This window comes from Cibotium barometz, chromosome 63, assembly GCF_041138505.1.
Source record: "Cibotium barometz isolate CiBa-2024 chromosome 63, ASM4113850v1, whole genome shotgun sequence".
Taxonomy (NCBI): domain Eukaryota; kingdom Viridiplantae; phylum Streptophyta; class Polypodiopsida; order Cyatheales; family Cibotiaceae; genus Cibotium; species Cibotium barometz.
In genome coordinates this window covers 27457600-27478119 of record NC_141108.1, presented here as the reverse complement: position 1 = coordinate 27478119, position 20520 = coordinate 27457600, and the positions used below count along the sequence as shown (strand labels likewise).

The window sequence follows — 20520 nt, the reverse complement described above, 5'->3', positions numbered from 1 at the left end:
CCCTTGCGTTGGCCGTACAGTGGGCAGCGGGGCATTTTCTCTCTCTTCCCTTTGCGTTGGCTGTATAGTGGGCAGCAGTGTAGTTTCTCTCCCCCCCTTATGCTGGCCATACAGTGGACAGCAGGGCTGGACAGCTTCTCCTCTTCTCCTTGCGCTGGCTGTACAGGGGACAGCGGGGCTGGACAACTTCTCCTCTTCTTCTTGTGCTGGCCGTAGAGTGGACAGACAGCAGGCTGGGCGGCGGTTTCTTGCGCTGGCCGTACAGTGGACAGCGGGCTGGGCAACGGCAACTACTTCTCTCTCTTCACCACTCCCTCCTGGCCATCGATTCAAGGGCTGTTTTTGGAGGAAATCTGGGACAGTGATTTGAGAGTTTTTATGCGGTTATTTTGGAGACATCAGGGACTGATTTGAGAGCTCCTCTGGGGCAGATTTGAGGCTCCGTTCTGGGGGCTGTTTTGGCATGGATTTCGGGGCTGGATTTGGCACCATACCGGGCTGTTGTTCGAGGCTGATTTGCCCTAGTCTATGGTGCTAATTGGTGCTCAACTTCTTGAGCAAGTGTTTGTGTAGCTTTGTGGAAAATCCGGTGCAGGACTGCATCCACACCTTGGTATGGTTGTAACCTTTATTCATTGGAATAAAGTTGTTCCTACACGGGGACTGGCCGTTCCAGCTCACTGTAGTGTTTTAATATTGTTTATGGTTATTTCCGCTGGGTCCTAAAGTCTGTTTCAGTACTGTGCTATTTGTTGGTGTCCAGAGTGTTTCGGGGTTTGTTAGTATAGGTTTGGATTGGCTTCATTGGTATCAGAGCTAGCTTCTTGCCTATTCTATCTAGGCAGACGATCCTATGGCTATGGACAAGACACATAGTTGCAAGGAACACAAGGAGAGGATTAGAACTCTCGAGCACATGGTGGAACAATACATCAGGATCATCGATACACAGCTTGACCATCATAACTCTTTGACAAGGCAACTTTGTCAAGAGTTTTGGAAAAAAGATGCAAGTTTGAGGATATGCCGCGCATACCCTCATGTGAGGACAGTTATGGAAAGCAAAAGGGTTATGGAGACCAGTGCTACTGATGTTTTCCTAGACCTGGAATCAATGCTGGAAATAAATCCCAGGAAGTTGGCTTTTCATTATCTTCTTCAGGAAGGGGATATTGTTCTTGATGCACGGGGCAAGTATCAGGTAAAGCCGGATCTGGGGTTGGCTGAAGCTCAACAATCATTGGTTGCAGAGGAAGAGGAAGCTTCCTGATGTTCTTCCCAAAATACAAAGATGGTTCCTGTTCTAGAACTGCGTATTGTTCGAGGTGGAGGCAGCTATTCTTTTTCAGGGAGGCGATGGCTCAGAAGATGTCTCGGAAGGAGCACAACGAACAGAGGATGCAAGCTCCTCTGGTAGAAGATGAACCAATGGGTTGTTCCAAGCCCGATTGTTTTGGGAGCTAGTGATCTTGCCACAAAAGGAACAAAGTTTCGGTGGAAACTTAAGACACTATTTTGGGTGTTGTTAAATTTTGGTTTTCTCCTCGATATTTATGGGATGTTGTCCCAAGAATTTTGATTGTATATAAATATATTGGTGTGACGGGCTTTTTATCGAGATAAGTATTTATGTTTAATGCTTTTTCTTTTGCCAATATTGGAATTTTGTACATATTGAACTCCCTTGCTGACGCAAGTGGATAGTGTTTCTCATGTCTATCTTGAGATGTGTTTCAGGAAAGTTATTTTTTTGAAGGCATTTTCTTTCGAAACCATTTTGTTTCTGGAAAAGGCTTATCGATGGTTTTGATGAATAGTTAATGGTTTTGGTCTCGTGTATTGGAGGCTGCTAGCAGTATGGGATGCTAGAATTGTCGCCTACACAGGGATCTCATATCGGGAGTATTCTTGTGGTATGGGACGCTATAATATGTTGCATATGTGGTTACAAAACTTTGAATTATTTATTAGTAGCATGGACTAGCTGATTCTAGACTATGAGTTGTTTCGAAGCCAACATGGCAGGTATTCTGCGCTTGTATGGTTGGTCGAAGATATGCAAGGCTGTCCTGGATAATAGTGTGCCGGTTAAGCTTCCCCGGATTTTTGTGTGAACATGTGCTTTTTTTGGTGGTTTTTGCGGAGGACTTCTTAGATCGAGCATTCCATGGCACATTCCTTTTGCATGTGTGTGGATGGAAATCCAGCAAATAAAACAAATATATGGGAGCTAGAGTGCTCCTACACGAAAATAAGAATGACACTTGTTGGCCGGAAAGCTTGGCGCCCCGTTTGGTATTTCTTCATTCAAATTCAATGGAAGAGTTTAAATGAGTACATCATGGCCATTCATGGCTTGTATGTTTGCATGTCCAATCTGCCAATCCTCTGGACCTCTTAGCACAGAGGTTACACACAGCCTTGTGCCCCAAGAACACCACACTGTTATCTCCTCTAATCAGCCAAGACTATACATCCATGAGGCCTTGAATACGCATCTAACTGACCCATGCACATAGCCACAAACTCAGCCATGAAACAGTCCATTGCCCTGTTTCCACCCTCCAAACTGCCAAACCCTTCCTCTCACAAAGGGCCAGAGAAACAACTCCGAAACAGTCACGAACCAGTGAAAAGAGAGGCTCAGTTAGACACTTCCTGCAGTCCCGCCTGCTCGCAAAGAGAGAGAGAAACTTACAGTCCTTGTGTCGCTTTCCCCTAGAGAAAGAAAGAGAGAGAAAGTAAACAGTGGCTGGCTGTCCCTGCTCAGCAGCGCGCCTTTATGTCTCTTGCAGTCCGCCGCTTTTCACAAGAGAGAGTGGGCGTGAGAAAAGCTCTGTTCTGTCCTGCCCTCCTGTCTTGCAGACCCCTGCAGTCCAGCACTTATTTCCATGTGAGAGAGAGAGAGAAGCGCGTGGATGAACTTGCAGGCCAACCCGCCAGTTCTCAAAGAGTTAGAAAGTGTGTCCCTGGCTGCAGCCCCCGACTCCTTGCAAAGAGAGAGAGAGAGAGAGAGAGAGAGAGAGAGAGAGAGAGAGATTCAGTCTGCGCTTCTTGCAGCCCCACTTCTCTGTCTAGCCCGGCCTGCCTGTTGCACAAAAGGAGTGCGCCTGTGTGTACTGTAGCACAGCCCCCCAACCTCTCCCCAAAAGCAAAAGAGAGAATCTGCTGGCCTGACTCCCTCTCCAAAAGAAGCATAGGCCCCAATAATAGCCTAGGGGCCATGATGCACTGTAAGTGGTATTCTTTTATTTCTTAAAGGTTTTAAACCTTTGTTCCCTTTTGTCCCCTCCACACATGGGATTGTTTAAATACCTTTGTCCCCTCCACACATGGGGTTATTTAGATAAGACCTTTTGCCCCAAGTATGAACCTTAAACATATATCTTGCTCACCGACCACCATGCTCAAAGTTATGCTGCATAAATTCACAGGGTCATGACGTACCCCCCTCTTGAAAAATGGCAAGCGCCCTCGATTGCATTCTGGTGATACAGCAAGACATCCAAAGCAGAACCACACTAATAACGACGGCTGCCCAATACAGTGAGATATCAGCCATGTAATCCAACTAAAAGTGAAAAGTACAATATGGTAAGATCAGCGTCCCAATCTCTCTAAGCCATGCATATGTAACGACATTCACTGCAAACCAATGGTGTAGTTATAGTCTAAGTTGTATACCACTGTGAACCATACGTAACCACAACATCCAATGTGACTAGTACACATATATATCATAGAAGTCCCATAAGCAGATGTACTGTTAGCTATCAGTACCTTTGGGTGAGACAAAAGCTGCACCAAGCGACCTCTAGATGATATTTGAGCCTGTCTGTATCAAGGGAGCGGAGGTGCTACCCCCCTCTTGAGCATCAGGCAATGCTCTAGACCTATGCTCTGCTGAACCTGAATGAGGCGTAGCAAGAGTCGGCTCCATCTCAAAGGCATCAAGATAAAGGTGCAATACCTGAGGTGAATCTACTAAGTCACCCTCCTCCATCCACTTCGCATCCATCGGTGAATAGTTCTTGAACTTCACAAGATAGCGACGGGAAACTTTACCTTGTACCTTTCTTTCCTTATGTGCCAGTATTTGCTCGGGAATAATAACCTCATCAAGTTCCTCCACTTCTGGCTGAGCCTCACCTGATACATCCTCACGCACATCCCCATGGAAAGGTTTAATTAGACTCACATGAAATGCATTGTGAATTCTCCAGTGATCTGGTACCTTCAAACGATAGGCCACCTCACCGATCTTTTCCAATACCTGAAAAGGTCCATAATAGCGCATGCTCAACTTAGGGAATAAGCACTCTTTACCCTTCATCTTTTTGAGCCTAGCTTTCTCAAATCGCAAAAGAACCCAGTCACCCAATGCAAACTCTAATGCACGCTTGTGACGGTCTGTTGCCTTCTTTTGCTTTTGTTGAGTTTTTTGGAGTGCCAACTTAACTCTCTTACAAGCTTTATCCATGTTATCCACATACTGGTCAGCCTGAAAGATCTTATCCTTTGTGTGCAAAATGGGTGGTACCTTCTTCCCTCCTTCCACAATCTCAAAAGGCACCTTGCCCGTCGAGGTATGGATAAGCGAACTCCACCAAAGGAAGATAATTTTCCCATTGTTGCTTGTGCACTGACACATAGCACTTGAGAAGATCTAACACTGTGGAATTAGCCTCTTTTGACATCCCATCTGTCTGTGGGATGAAACGATGATGAAAACTTGAGAGTTGTACCCATGTTGTCAAACAACCCTCTCGAAAATAAACTCGTCATCTGTGGATCACGGTCACTAATGATAGACAAAGGCATGCCATGATACTTGAAGATGTTCGCCATGAACAGCTTCACCATGTGATCAACTTTGATCTTCTTACGCACGGGAATGAAATGAGCCTGCTTACTAAACCTGCATATGATAGTCCAAATGCCATCATTCCCTGTTTGTGTCCTTGGAAGATCAAATATAAAATCCATGGCAATGCTCTCCCATGGTCTATCTGGAATAGGTAAAGGTTGAAGTAACCCTGGTGTCTTCTGACGGTCAAATTTCACCTTCTGACATAAGATGCATTGCCTAACAAAAGCATCAACATCCCTTTTGAATGTCGGCCAATAAAAGAAAGCCTCAACTGCCTTTACCGTGGCGTCAATGCCCCTATGACCTGCATACGGTGGAGCATGACTTTCAATCATAACCTTGAGTCGTAGCTGCGTGGTAACACAGTCTACCATGCATCAACAAAAAGCCATCATTGAGAGTATAATGATCATGCTGCTGACCCTCAGACATCTGATCATAGACCCTGCCAAAATCCTCATCCTGGGCATACTGCTCTTTCATCTCATCAAGCTCATGATGATAAGCAAGTGAAACTACTGTGACCTGTGGCTTGTGTGAGAAAGCATCTGCCACAACAATCTTTTTGTCTTCCACATGTACAATATGAAAGTGGAACATAGACAAAAAGTTGGCCCATCTCATATGCTTCTTAGAAAGTTTAGTTTGCGTGAGGAAATAACGCAAGGACTGACGATCTATGTGCACAATGAAATCAGCCCCAAGCAAATAGTGTTTCTATGTAGAAAGAGCATGAATTACAGCCAACATCTCGTTCTCATAGACCTGTAAATGCTTCTCGACATTCTGTAATATACGACTCTCATAGGCTATCACATGTCCTTCCTGCATGAGAACTGTCCCAATGCTGTTCCCACATGCATCACACTGGACAACAAAAGTTTTTCAGAGATCCGGTAGTACCAATACAAGATCCAAAGTAAGCTTTTCTTTTAGCTTCTTAAAGGCTGCAATGTCTCGATCAGAACATTGAAACGGAGTTTCCTCCTTTGTTAAAGTATGAAGGAGCGAAGCAATCTCAACAAAATACCGTATGTACCGCTTGTAATAGGAACACAATCCCAAAAAGCTACATACATCATGCACGGTCTTCAAATCTGGCCAATTGAGAATTGCTTCCACTTTCGAAGGATCCATACGGACTCCATCTTTAGACACGATATGTTCCAAGAAGTGTATTTTTTCCAAGAAGAACTCACTCTTCTTGCCATTTATGACCAACCTATGCTTCCAGAGTTCTTCAAACACTGTGGCCAAATGCTCTCTATGCTCCTCCTCTGAGCGTGAATGCACAATCATGTCATTAAAGAATGTGTCCATAAAGGCTCTATGAGGCTGGAAATCCTGTCCATCATCTTGTTAAAGGTGGTGGGAGCATTTGTCAAGCCAAAGAACATGACCAAGAACTCATATAGCCCAAAGGTGGTCCGAAATGCTGTCTTATGCACATCCTCGGGTCTAATGCGTATCTGATGACACCCGCTTTTCAAGTCTATCCGACTAAAGACTGTGGAGCCTTGTAAGCGGTCCAATATGTCATCGATCCTCGGAATAGGGAATCGAATCTTGATGGTGTTCTTGTTTAGCGTCTTGTAATCTATACACATGCGCCAAGAACCATCTTTCTTTTGCACTAAGAGCAAGGTGAGCAAAAGTGTGATGAGCTAGGTTGAATCAATCCCTTTTTCAACAACTCCTGTACCTGGCTCATAATTTCCTCTTGTTGGGCTGCACTAACATGGTACGACAGTCTATTTGGTGGGGTACTTCCTGGAATAAGATCAATAGCATGATCTTCTGGCCTTTCCAGAGGAAGTTCTCCTGGCAATGACTCGAAAAAGTAATCTTGGTATTCACGTAGGAAATCAGTCTTGTCTTTATCTAACATAGACAAATTAGATTGAGATTCATCATCTTTTGCATCCCTTACAAAAACCAAGTACGCGGAAAGATGCTTTTTCATTAATGATGAAATGTTTGAAGCCGATACAATAGGAACAGATTCCCCTTTAAGATTTATATCCAAAATATGCTCTCTCTCTCTATGAGTCAAAGTAATCTTCCTGTTGTACGTATCCACCACCGCATGTACTCTATGACACCATGGCATACCCAACAAAACATCACACCCATCAAGTGGCATGATATAGAATTCCTCACTGTCCTCATAACCTGCACATGAAGCCTCAGCTTCCCAATAATAGAGGTAACGGGTTCTGCATACATAGGACAAGCTATATTAGCCTCATACAAAGGCCGCATCTCCTTTGCACGGATCCCCAATCTGCTAGCCAAATCTGCTTAGATAAAGTTGGCTCTAGCACCTGTGTCAAAGAAAATCAAATCATTCAGATCTCTAACTTTGCCCCATGCCCTGCACAACTCAGTCTCCTCACCACCTGGCTGTTCCCCAACAAGATCAGGAACTAACCGTGTAGAAGGCTTTGCTTTCTTAGACTTGGGCTCCCTTTAGTGTCAGAGTCCTTGTTGGACTTTCGCTTGGGACAATTGAAAGACATATGTCCCTCTTCGGTATGGAAAAAGCATTTCTTGGCGTTCAACAAAGCCTATTTCTCCTCAGGAGTTCTCTTGGGCATTGGTAACATCTTACGCCGCTTCTCTGGAGACACTGTTGCATCACGCGATGCATGCCTTGACTTCTCAATTTTCTTGCCAGTGCTTTTGCTGCCCTTAAATCCAGTTGAAACCTAGTGAGTAACGCATTTACCGTCATGGCAGTCTCTATCTTGTGCGACATATTTGTTACTCGAGTCTTAATGCAATAGTCACGCACTTCCTTGGGCAACTCACAACAATACTTCTCAACTTGCTCTGACAGTGGCACTGCACGATAAGAAGTAACTGGGAGTAAAGCTTCCCAAAACTTCTTGTTGTAATCCTCTAGATTCTCACATTTCGATGCATCCAACTTATGCCATGCTGTCATTACATCCACTAGATGTGAGCCACACGAAAGAGAACATCTGTTTAAACTGTACCCAAGTAAATGGTGCTATGCCCTGCAAAAGAAGAGTGGACCACTACTGCAATGCATTGCCCTTGAGAAAAGTCGCAGCTTTTCTCACTCTCGAGGATTCCGTGTAATTTCCATCAAAAAAAACAGCATCAAACTGCTGTAAAAAGGTAAGAGCCTTGAGCCTGTCTTTGGCTCCACTGAATGTGACAAATTTCACTGTAGCTCCCCCTTCCTTATAATCCTTCGCCTTACCCATAGGCGTTAGATTATCGTAAGGAAGTGGCCTCACAAGATTGCTACCCCCTGCATTCATGCCCATAGTAGGGTCAACATTGCCAGTTCCCACACCTTGCATACCATGCAATATTGCTGATCCTCCCATGTTTCCAAACATACCACTATGCATATTGGGCTGCATGCCCCCATATATGTTTCCTTGCATTCTGGCCTGCATGCCCCCATACATATTCCCTTGCATTCTGGGCTGCATACCACCATACATGTTGCCTTGCATACCGGGTTAAAAATTAGCTCCAAAATTCCCTTGCATTCCCATGCCTCCTTGTGGGTAACCCCCAGTCATAGATTGGAACACGGAACCACCGCCAAAATAGCCTGGATGCATAGATTGCTGCGGAATAGGTGGCTGTCCAAAAAAGTAACTCTGTGGGTTTGCTCCATAAGTGTTTTGCATGTTAGAAAGCTGTCCAAAAGCAGGATCCTATGGGAAGGCACCACTATTGCCCTGAGGTGGGTTTCTAGAACGCACCTTCTTCTTCTTCTTCTTAGGCTCAGAAGGGGCCCTCATAAATTCAGCAAACTTCTCACTTTGTGTGAGCTGCATAAGCACATCCACTGCCCCTACCAAACAAGCTTTGAATTGGGCATCATCTTCCTCTTTACTTGGCATATCTTCTAGCTGCGTTACATCCTTATAACGTGCATCTTCTGCAGCCTGTTCTCCTGCAAGTACATCCTCAGATTCAGTGGTCTCCTGCTCTTCCTCATCATCATAGTCATAGTCATCCTCATAGTCTGACATCTTGCTGAAATTTTCAGCAACGACTTTCCTCGAGACAACCACGAGCTCACCCCCTTAAGAAAGTTGGTGAGGTCCTGGCAACGGAACCTTGAAACCGGCCTCTGGTAGAAACCAAAGTGCGTTAGATCAGCAGTCACCCAAACCAGTTGTAATCCAGCAAATAAAACAAATATATGGGAGCTAGAGTTAGCAACCAGTACATGCCTCATCATATAGGACCACAATGGGTAGTTAGTCCCATCAAGTTTGTCCTTAGCAAACATGTTAAATACATCACTACTGCCAGCCATGACTGTCTACCAAATGCAAAATCTTTCAACACATTGCAAGTACTCAGTATTCACTGAATGCAACCCCGGATGGCTACCAACTGACTCGATCACCTGCAAAGTGTATAAAAAAATAACACAGAGTAGAGAATAGAGTGTCACTAGCCAAAGTATGATGGTCGATGTTGTTGAAGACACTACAGATGCTGCTGCACACCAAATCTTTGCCACTGCACAGCCCAAACACCCAAAATTGGGCAAAACCAATCCATAAATGACGCCTCTCCAGAACGTCTGTACAAACCTTGCGGTGCCTAAAACGCGCCCGAATCGCATTGCGGACCCCGAAAATGTAGTAAACTTCGTATACAGCACACTACAGTATATACCTTCTTCTCCTAAGAGGGTATCTCAATCGGAGACAGAAAAAAAGGGTTGTGAGGAGGGAGGTAGACTACTAGATCAAGTGTCAAGGAAGCTAGCTCTAATACCAATCGTTGGAATTAGTGTTAGGGTTGCAAAAATGCACACACACAAGATAGAGAAGCTTGAGAGCACACAAACTCACTAGATTAGAATGAAAAAATGTGTGCTAGATACAAAAGATAAGTACATACCCCAAAATGAGTAGATAAGAGGGTCTACATATGCACGGGGGAAAAAACCTCCTAGTGAGGGAAAAACTGCCCTGGCGGTCCTAAGTGTGTTCACACACATCACTACCATACAACACGGAAAGAAGAACGACACCTATTGGCCCCAAAGCTTGGCAGCCCTTTCGGTATTTCTTCATTCAAATTCAATGGAAGATTTTAAATGAGTACATCATGGCCATTCATGGCTTGTATGTTTGCATGTCCAATCTGCCAATCCTCTGAACCTGTAAGCATAGAGGTTACACACAGCCTTGTGCCCCAAAAACACCACACTGTTATCTCCTCTAATCAGCCAAGACTGTACATCCATGAGGCCTTGAATACGCATCTAGCTGACCCATGCACATAGCCACAAACTCAGCCATGAAACAGTCCATAAACTCTTCCAAATCAGTCCAAAAACATGCCGGGTTTCCACTCTCCAAACTACCAAACCCTTCCTCTCACAAAGGGCCAGAGAAACAACTCCGAAACAGTCACGAACCAGTGAAAATAGAGACTCAGTTAGACACTTCCTGCAGTCCCGCCTGCTCGCAAAGAGAGAGAGAAACTTACAGTCCTTGTGTCGCTTTCCCCTAGAGAAAGAAAGAGAAAAAGTAAACAGTGGCCGGCTGTCCCTGCTCAGCAGCGCGCCTCTATGTCTCCTGCAGTCCGCCGCTTTTCACAAGAGAGAAGGGGCGTGAGAAAAGCTATGTTCTGACCTGCCCTCCTGTCTTGCAGCCGCCTGCAGTCCAGCACTTATTCCCATGTGTGAGAGAGAAATGAAATGTTATATGAACGTCTTCAAAAGGCCATAATGACCTATGAGACCAAAAGTTACATCATGGTGGATCTGATACAATGTCTGGATAAAAAAACCCAGAAAATGAAGCACGTGGATGAACCTGGAGTCCAACCCGCCAGTTCTCAAAGAGTGAGAAAGTGTGTCCCTGGCTGCAGCCCGACTCCTTGCAAATAGAGAGAGAGAGAGAGAGAGAGAGAGAGAGAGAGAGAGAGAGAGAGAGAGAGAAGCACGTGGATGAACCTGGAGTCCAACCCGCCAGTTCTCAAAGAGTGAGAAAGTGTGTCCCTGGCTGCAGCCCGACTCCTTGCAAATAGAGAGAGAGAGAGAGAGAGAGAGAGAGAGAGAGAGAGATTCAGTCTGCGCTTCTTGCAGCCGACTTTAAAAAAGGAGGGAAGGGCCTTCATGGAGGATATGCATGTGCATCCACTTTCAGGACTGATGGTACGGATTTGGGCAGGCCGGCAGCAGCTTATGCTCTTCTTCTCTCTCTTGCGCTGATCTGTCCGTACAGCAGGCAGCTTCTCTCTCTTCCCTTTGCGCTGGCCGTACAGTGGACAGCAGGCTGGGCAGTTTCTTTCTTTCCTTTGCGTTGGCCGTATGGTGGGCAGCAGGGCAGTTTCTCTCTCTTCCCTCTGCGTTGGCCATATGGTGGGCAGCAGTGCAGTTTCTCTCTCTTCCCCTTATGCTGGCTGTACAGAGGACAGCGGGGCTGGACAGCTTCTCCTCTTATCCTTGTGCTGGCTGTACAGAGGACAGCGGGGCTGGACAGCTTCTCCTCTTATCCTTGTGCTGGCTGTACAGTGGACAGCGGGGCTGGACAGCTTCTCTTCTCCTTGCGATCGTCGTACAGTGGACAGCAGACTGGGTGGCTTCTCCTTATCAATCCCAACTTGGCATCCCAAATATCTTGCAATGCATCCTCTAGTGATCCAAGTAAAACCAAGCTCTGCACCCCAAGCAACTCTTGGTGAATCACTAACCCAAAAACCAACAGATTTATGCCAATTATTGAGTGTCCCTATTGCCAAACAGAACTTCTCTAGTGCTACCCGAAAGGAACATAAGCATATATGTGAAGCCTCCAAGAACATGGCTGTGTCATCAGCTAACTCAGAGTCAAATTCCTCGACTACGAAGAGGCAACCTCAATCTACCAGCAGTGGAGCGAAGAAAGATGCTCATGGCCTCTGCAATTATGATATATAATAATGGGGCTAAGGGGTAATCCTACGGTATTGAGCAAGAAATTTGAAACCGCTCTCCTCTATCACCACAAGCGAGCACTTTACTGTGGGCATCACGATACACGCATGAAACTCCCTTGATCCATCTCTGAGAGAAGCCCATATGGCTAAGAGTACCCTCAAGGAATTCCCAATCCACTCTATCACAGGCCTTCTCAAAATCCAAGAGCAGAATGGCTATAATTGTAATGCAGCATCCTCTTGTGAAGGATCGAGATCATGCGCCTACAAAGCCTCATCTTCCAAAGAAGGATCAACATCCTGTGAGGCAAGAGCTGCATAAGGGTTAGGGTGCTCCACAAGGGGTGTGGGTGAAGGGGCAGGTACGGGGGTCCGAGCGTGCCTTCCATGCCTAACCACAACCCAACGTTATGTGGTCTGCTTTGGCAAAGGAGCAATTGGAGTCTCGGCAATTCTAGAAGGCATCTGATGGGTAGGACCACACCGCCTCCTAGCATGACCCTTGAACCTGGGACAATCTCTAGCAATGTGGCCCTGTCGTCGACGACAAATCCGACACTGGTCAGGTGTGCCTGCAATCTCCATCCTCTTGCGGAAATGAGATCCGTGGGGTCTTTGAGGCATAATACGATCGTCAGTTATCGATGGATCAGGAATAACCACAAGGACCTGGGGTACACTATCAAGAGTGGCGGTAACGGCGGTGGAAGTTGAGGCGGGAGAGCTCGAAAGGACTGGTACCTCTAGAACCTTGGCAAAGGATGCCCCTATGGAAGCTAAAAGCTTCCAATAGGATTGAGGAAGAGCAGGGAACCGTAGTGAGAGTAGGGTATGGTGCTGATCCTCTGCCACTGGATCAAAGCCCAGTTGGTACTGAAAGAAGAAGATCTTCCTAGGACCAAGAGGGAAGGGGCTGCCAGCCAAACCCTGAGAAGTAGCTTCTGAAGAATGAAAGTCCACTTGGAAGAAGCCTCGACCAAGCAAACGAGTATGCTGGAAGTGCACAATCAGCTGCGAAGGGAGAGCTACTAGAAGCCATTCACGGCGTGCAAACGAGAGGGGTGGGAACCATAAACCTCACAATAAGGGTGGTCTGGACCTCAAGGTCAATGTCGTGCTGAAGAGAGGTGAGCTCGTGTTGTGAAAAATTGATGATTCTCCCGGCCAGTGGGGGTGACCAAAGATTGGCTACCGCAGAAGAAGCCATAAAGCCAATCGAGAATGTGTGGGCAGCCGACTTGAAGCCAAATAAAAGGTGCTGCGGAAATAAAAGGGAAATGGGGGACGACAAGGCGGGTGCAGCAAGCGGAAGCAGAATGCGTGAGCAACAGAGGCGGGTGCAGAAGAAGGGGGGCAGAGGCAGGAGCAGGTGGGCGGGAGCAGCTGGGCAGCAGTGGGGCAGGCGGGGGCAGCAATGGGGCAGGCGCGGGCAGCAGATGGGCAGGCGGGGGCTGCAGTGGGGCAGGCATGGGGTCAGTGGAACTCCACCTTAGTGGATGGACCGTAGGAGAGTGGTAGAGGGTGTCTTGCGGGAATTCACAAAGCTCAACATCTATTTCACATGGTGCACATCAAATTATTCCCCCGCAAGTCACTGTTGGCGCGAGTCGCTGCAGGGATGCTCTCCACCGCACCACGTACGAGATTCCACCTACCAACTCTCCAGGCTTAAAAGGACTTCTTCAGAGTGGGGAGCAAGCAAATCTAGTAGTCCTCTCTCCATTGAGCATTGAGTCTTTGATGTGCCAGTCTAGAGTGCTACACCTAGAGTCTTCCATTTTGGTTCTAGCAGAGTCTATGTCAACCTACCTCACTGTGACCGTGCACGGTGCAATGATTAACCTTGTAGTGTGAGAGGTGAATGGAATGAGTTCCGAGTATTGTGCACTCCTTTGTGTCTTTTCGTCTTGTCTGTATTATTCATTGTGTGAGAAAGCTTCTATGTGTTAATAATCTGCGTGATCTCCTTCTTGTGACTCCAGTGGGACTCTTGAAACTTTGGGAGTCTTTGTTATCTTGTCCCTATGTGCCCTATATGTACCCTCATATGCCCAATACACGTTCCCGTGCTAACCGAGTTAGTCCAATCAAGAATCTCCTCTCAGTGCGCTACTATAGCCGTAAGAGGTTCAATTTTGTACCTCCTAGAAGCCCCCTCCACCCCTTCCCATGGTTGCTAATCTTCGTGATCCCACTTTTAGTAACAACGCAGGAGGTTGTGCCAAACGATCTGGGCCCACGCACACCCACCATCACCCATCCCAACCCCCCCTGCCCCCCCCCCCAAAAAAAAAAAAGAAACAAAAAAACCTTGCAATTGCCCCGTTTTCTGTCTGTGAGTGACCTCTGGTGCTAGAGGTACAGAGAACCAGCTTTCCGGTCACTGTTGGTGAGAGCGCCATGCTCTAGTGGGGCATGAGTGTCGTGCGTAGTTTTGGAGCACCAGTAACACGTTTTGTCATCCACAAGGAGGTGAGGATTGTGTGACTCTTGTTTGGTAACATGCTCATGGAAATTTTGGCTTGAAAGCCTGTGGAATCTTGTAGAGTCAAAAATACTCCAATAATATACATCAGTTTTTTTTTTTTTTTGGGGGGGGGGGGGGCGCTGGGGGGGTTTCAGCCCTTTCTGGCCCTAGTGGTGGTGTTTTTTGTGCCATTTTATTTTCATCTTTGTACCTTGTCTTGTGCTGATCCATTTAAATTAAGTGTTTAAGTGTTAACTATTTACGAGACGTGCCCAAGAGTGTTCACACCCATCTAGGTGAATTGCACAGGACAGGCTTGGGAAGCTGAATGTAAGAGGCAGTGCCTAAATAATATTCTCTTTCATAGCTTCTACCCTTGAAGAGATAAAGTTGTGTCATCTTGGGGCTATTAGTCTTCTCCTCTGTGAGATTCGTCCTGAATATTCAGAAGTGGATCGATCAACGTAGTAGGTCACCTAGTTTCATGCCTGGAGGGACAGGGTTCTACACACCTACCCTGCTTCTTCAAACCATAACCTTCTCATTTTCTGTGACTACTCCTATCAATGGTGCTGTTTATACCTTTTGTTTCTTGCAGATTTTTGAAGACTTGAAAAAGTCAAAAGGGATCACAAGAGCCCCCCTTGACTATTATCTATTCAAGGACGAGCAGCAATTTCAAAGTCTCTTTATGTTAAACTATGTAAGGCATTTTGATGTTTTTGGCTCATTGTTTCTTACAATTGGATTGACCCAGAATACCGGCAACAATCACCTTTGGTTCTTTTGTTGTCACTTGCAAGAAAGTCCGGGCACTCTTAGTTCAAAGAAAGGCCCAACTAAGCGACATAGGTATGGATTGTTTCAAATGTTTCATCTACATGCACATACCATATGAGTGCTCCATTTCTTTCATGTCTGCTTGTTGTTGTGTTTTGTTGGAGATGTTTATTTTTTTCTATTGTTGTCGTTGTGCATAGTTATTTTATTTAATGTCTGAGCGACATTTTCGGGGAAAATTACCTTACCTATTTTTTTCTATTGTTGTCGTTGTGCATAGTTATTTTATTTAATGTCTGAGTGACATACTCGGGGAAAATTACCTTACCTACTCATGTGGCGGCCAAGACAACATACTTCTAGTTGAAGGGTGTGCAAATTACTCATTTTCTTCTAAACTTTTTAAATGTTTTTTGGGAACAATATTCAGTGCTATCATTAATCGCTCAGATCCCAAGGGCTATGGGTGAAGACATTTCACATCGATTTGAAGAGAAAGAACGCCAACTCAAGGTCAAAACACAGAGTCCTGAGGATGTTGCTGCTCAAAGAGAATATATTGCGAAGTTGCCAATGGCAATCAATGAGCTCAGGGCTGAGATCGACTTAACTGAGGTAACCCACCCAAAGTTTATACATATTTTTGACAATTTACTTTGATGAGTAAATTTCTGTAGTTTTTGTTGTCCTAGAGTCAGCCAGGAGGCATGTGCCACTACATGGCTTCGGATAAACCAGTGCCACTACATGGCTTCGGATAAACCAGTGCCACTACACCATTTTGCGCCATCACAAGACTCCCTCACGCTGGCTCAGCTTTACCACTCTGAATGCCATGTTGCAGCGCCCCATGCAGGATATCTTAGGATGATATGTGAGCCTCATGATTCTAGGGAAAACATTACAAAATTTGTCTGTTTACTGTCAGTATGCTTCGAGAATCCATTATCTCTGATGATGGCTAAACCCTTGTGTATTTTATTGATGCACTTAAGAATCTTATACCTTTCGTTTGTCCTTATCGTTTATCCTGAAGAAGCACTCAGAAGGACATTTTGTGACCATAACCAAAGTATGGTTCGATAATGTTTGGAGGCTCTTTCTGGATCCTCATTTAGGACTATTGGCTTTTGTAGGAATCTTTTTCAAATAACAAAAGATTTAGGCCCATAATGGGGCTGATATATCACCTGCACAGCAGTTTGCACTAGTGCTTAAGAGCATTAGGAAGAAACTTCTTCATTGGAGTTTTAGGAGATTGGATCTAGCCTCTAGAGCCTTGGTGGTTAACCAAGTACTGCTTGTCTCAGCCTGCTTCATTGCCTCATGTTAGTGCTTCTCTCGTGGATGCATTGGCTAGTTGCGAAGATTGGTCCGTATCTTTCTCTGGTCAAGTTTGGATGGTACACTAGGAACCTGGGCCAGAGTTGCTTGGGAGACTTCTATACGTGCCCCAGAGAGGAGGGGGGCATGAATATTGTAGATCCGGATATACGGTGTAGAGCATTGCTTCACAAGTTAAAAGCATTTGCTCAATGCTCCACCCTCGTGTTGTTATTTTGCGGGTGATAAATGTATTCTATGTTGTAGGGCCCCTTATCTGAGGAGTAGCTGTTGTGGGCATAGGATAGTTCCCAATTTAGACACTCGATGGTGGCCAAATGTGGCCGGATGGTTAGTAGACGGCTTTTGTAGACTTGGCACTCTGCCAAGTAGGATGCATTCTTGTGTAGGCTATGTCACTACATTAGTGAGTGTTAGACAACAAGCCGAGGACACAATGTTCTCGAATTGCAGGGCCCGTTTGAGGATCCAAACGGTCTCAGATGGCCGTGGGAGCTGCGTACAGTCCCTATGAAACTGTGTTGTAGTCTAATATTGTCCTAGTCGGATGATATGGTCAATTGGTCATTTTGGACCAAGTCATGGGTTGGCCAATGTGGCCGACCTACGTCCATGCAGACCTTGGGCACTATATACTAGTTTGGCAGCCTTTGTTTATTATCGTCATCGAGTTCAAGAACTCTTGTAAGCAAGACATCCTCCGCTTAGAGTCTGTCTAGATCGCCATCAAAGCTCCTTACTCAGAGCACACCGGTAGGCGGATAACCATTAGTTTGTAACTAAAGTTTGCAAGAAATAATATTGTTTACTCTCCACTTCTTTTTGCAATTCAGTGCTTTGTATTGTGAAGATCTCGCTTCAACTATTTTTTTATCTTACATGGTATCAGAGCTTAGGTTCTAGGTAAAGTTTGTTTTGGCAGTTTGCTATTTGAAGATACATTTGGAGAGATGGACCAACTTGCAAATAACGTAGCCACTCATGCTTGTCCTCCATTGTTTGGTGATGGAAAGTTGCATGAGACAAATTACACTCTCTGGAAGTTCAATTTGTATGAGTTGTGGGAAATTGCATACACCCCCCAAACAGAGGATTGACACTAGTTGGGATATTGTTGCCAATATTAAGCATGGCAGATTTAGAGAGCTAGATGCGCGGAGGCTATTGAGGGTGTCTAGATTTTTTGGGTCTCAGTGCGTTAGTACTATATGGGGTGATATCATCCATACTCTTATGGCTACTTGGGCTCGTATTCAGGGGCCCTCTCATTTTGTGCAGGCAAAGTGCGTGATATTTATGCGGGAGTGGGACCACAGCATCTTCTTTTCCTCTAGTACCACAGGTCTTTCATGGCATCATGATGCTCCTCAATGGTTGAAATCACCTTACATGTTGCGGTGATTCTATTCTTTTCCGGCTTATAGCTGTGATTGTTGTATGTCTTTTTTCATACTTAATAGAGGTCTCTTTTTGAAAAAAAGAAAAGAAAAGAGAGATCATAGCAAGTTCTTAAGAACCCGTATGAGACGAGGAATTAGGCAAGGATTCGAAACCTTGAGAAATAGCTTGCAGTAGAAAAGCATTCTGAAGGAGAAGCTACAGAGCAATTCATTTTGCGGATGAATAATCTACAAGATTAGATGGTGGTAGTGGGGATTACCAAGACAAGTGAAGAACTAGCATGTAGGTGCATTTGAGTGCTGTCCCATATGACAGTTTGGTGACCTTGCTGAACACACGAATACACGACCCACCTCTTACTTTTGAGGAGTTCAGCACAATGCTGGTGGAGGAAGAGATGCGTTTTTAAGTGAGAGATGGTGACGTTGCATTCTCGCAAATCCAAAAAAAGGAAAGGGGAAGGGCTCCGGTAATCCAATGCTTCTAAGAAGAAGAAGAAATCAAAGGTAAAGTGTTTCTCCTGTGCAAGCTTGGTCATGTGCTCAAATCATGTAGATTGAAGGAAGCAAATGAGAAGAACGACACTTTGAGTCTTCGAAGGAGTCCAAGCACAGTGTTGAAGCGATATTTGTGGTGTTGTTGCAATCGAAGGGATTTGTGCAAAGGAAGAAATTCCTTTGCACCCAATGGATCATGGAATGTTCTTTGCACCCAATGGTTCTTGGATAATCAACTGTGGAGTATCGTGACATATGACTATTTAAAAGGGTTCGTATAGCTCCCTCAACCTTGTGCAGTCATGAATGATACCAAATGCTCAACCATGGGAACAGGTACCATTTCTTTGTTTCTCGCAGTGGTGATACTAAGAAGTGTGTGGAGTTCGAGTAGCTGTTCGTTCATTTCGTGGGTGCTCCTGTTGTGAGGTTCGTCGCATGTTTTTGCTTTTGTTTGTGCCTCAGTCTGTACGTGCATCACTTGTTCGTGCTTATGAGTGATCCACCATTTGTCCTTCCTGTGAGTTGTCACATGTTTGATCTTGCCATTCTTTCTCTGCTGTGGGTTTTCGCTTGTCGTTTTCTGCCTCTCTCGGAATATTACATTTTTTTTTTTAATGCACATCTCTCTCTCTCTCTCTCTCTCTCTCTCTCTCTCTCTCTCTATAGAGGTCTGTGAGTCCTCCCTTGCTTCGGCCATCACTTCTACAGAGGTCTGGGGTAGCTATGCAGCATCTTTATATACAGTTCCTGGACAGACACCCTTTTCCTGACCCGCCAGCACCATGCCCACAGACATGTACTTTCTTTACCGCAGAGATGGTAAGGAAGGCCATTGATAGGATGAAGACTGGGAGAGCATATGATCATGATGGATTGGTTGCTGAGCACTTTATTCATGCGAGAGGCATGCTGGCAGAGCTTCTAGCAGTGATGTTCAATCGTGGTGTGTGTGAAGGCTTACCCGAGACGTGGGAGTAGGTCCACCATCGTGCCTATCTTCAAGTCAGGGGACCCTAAGGAGCCAGGGAATTATCTCACTATTATGATTGGTCACACACTAGCACGATTGTATGCATCCATTCTTGAGCAGCAATTGAGTAGATGGGCAGAGAGAGAGGGCATTCGAGCAGAGGGATAGGCAGGGTTCAGGAGAGGTTTCTCTACTCTTGACCACATCTTGACTCTGCGGGCCATTATTGAGGAGGGCAGGTCGCATGGGTGACAGATTTATTGTAGCTTTGTGGACTTCCGCAAAGCATTTGATACAGTGCCCAGAGCCAGATTGATGAGGCGATTACAGGAGATGGGGGTACCCACAGAGCTCATATGGGGAATTATGGCTTTATATAGATCAGTTTGCAGGACAGGTACGCACCCCAGAGGGGGTCTCTACTTTGGTTCACTCCACTACAGGAGTGAAGCAAGGTTGCCGTTATCCCCTTCATTGTTTGGTATGTATGTGGATGAGGCTTCTGACTACATTGAGAGATTGGGGACAGAGGAGCCAGCTAGCAGGTACATGGATCCCACTATTGTTATATGCTGATGATATTGTGTTGATCTCTGACTCCCCTGAGGGTATGCAGCGTCATTTGGGTGCTTTACATGAGTTTGCACATGATAGTGGATTGTCTGTCAACCTTGGCAAAACCAAGGTTATGGTGTTTAACACCACGCCACAGTGGGTTAGGCGATCAGCTCCCACATTTACATACGGGCAGGAGATTGTGGAGTATGCAGATGCATATACATATCTTGGGGTAGTATTCAGTGGGCCAGTGTTTTCGATGAGGAGAGCAGCAGAGACTAGATTGACTAGAGCACATGCAGCCCTGGGTGGTTTGGAGAGGATGTGTTCGCAGGTTCAATTGCAGGAACCTCGAACGAAACTTTGGCTTTTTGACACTCTAGTGACATCAGCTATGCTTTATGGAGTGTAGATATGGGGACGTTCAGTGGGCCATCACAGCGCAGGCGGAGGGAGAGGTATGGAGAGGCATTTGGTATCTATGATTGCTAGGATTATTAGAGCCAAGGCCGTGGTACCTCATGAGATTATTCGAGCAGAGCTGGCGGCTGCCCCTCTGGTGATTGAGGCTCTTACGAGGTCAGTCTCCTACATACATGGCTTGTGGGATCTCCTCGAGAGAGATATGGACGCCTCGCCTTGAGTCCTCCCGACAGTTAGCTTTATAGGGAGACACGGCTTGTTGGTATGGACAGAT

At 45.7% G+C, this 20520-nt stretch overlaps 1 protein-coding gene across 1 annotated transcript in view; it reads left to right on the top strand.

Moving 5' to 3' along the window:
- LOC147603900 (uncharacterized) overlaps window positions 1-20520 on the top strand; it is a 267683-nt gene that overhangs the window by 64331 nt on the left and 182832 nt on the right. The window contains exons 11-12 of the mRNA XM_086795826.1: window positions 15028-15122; window positions 15481-15665. Of these exons, the coding sequence (XP_086651952.1) occupies window positions 15028-15122; window positions 15481-15665 (280 nt within the window). The remainder of the gene's footprint in view (window positions 1-15027; window positions 15123-15480; window positions 15666-20520) is intronic.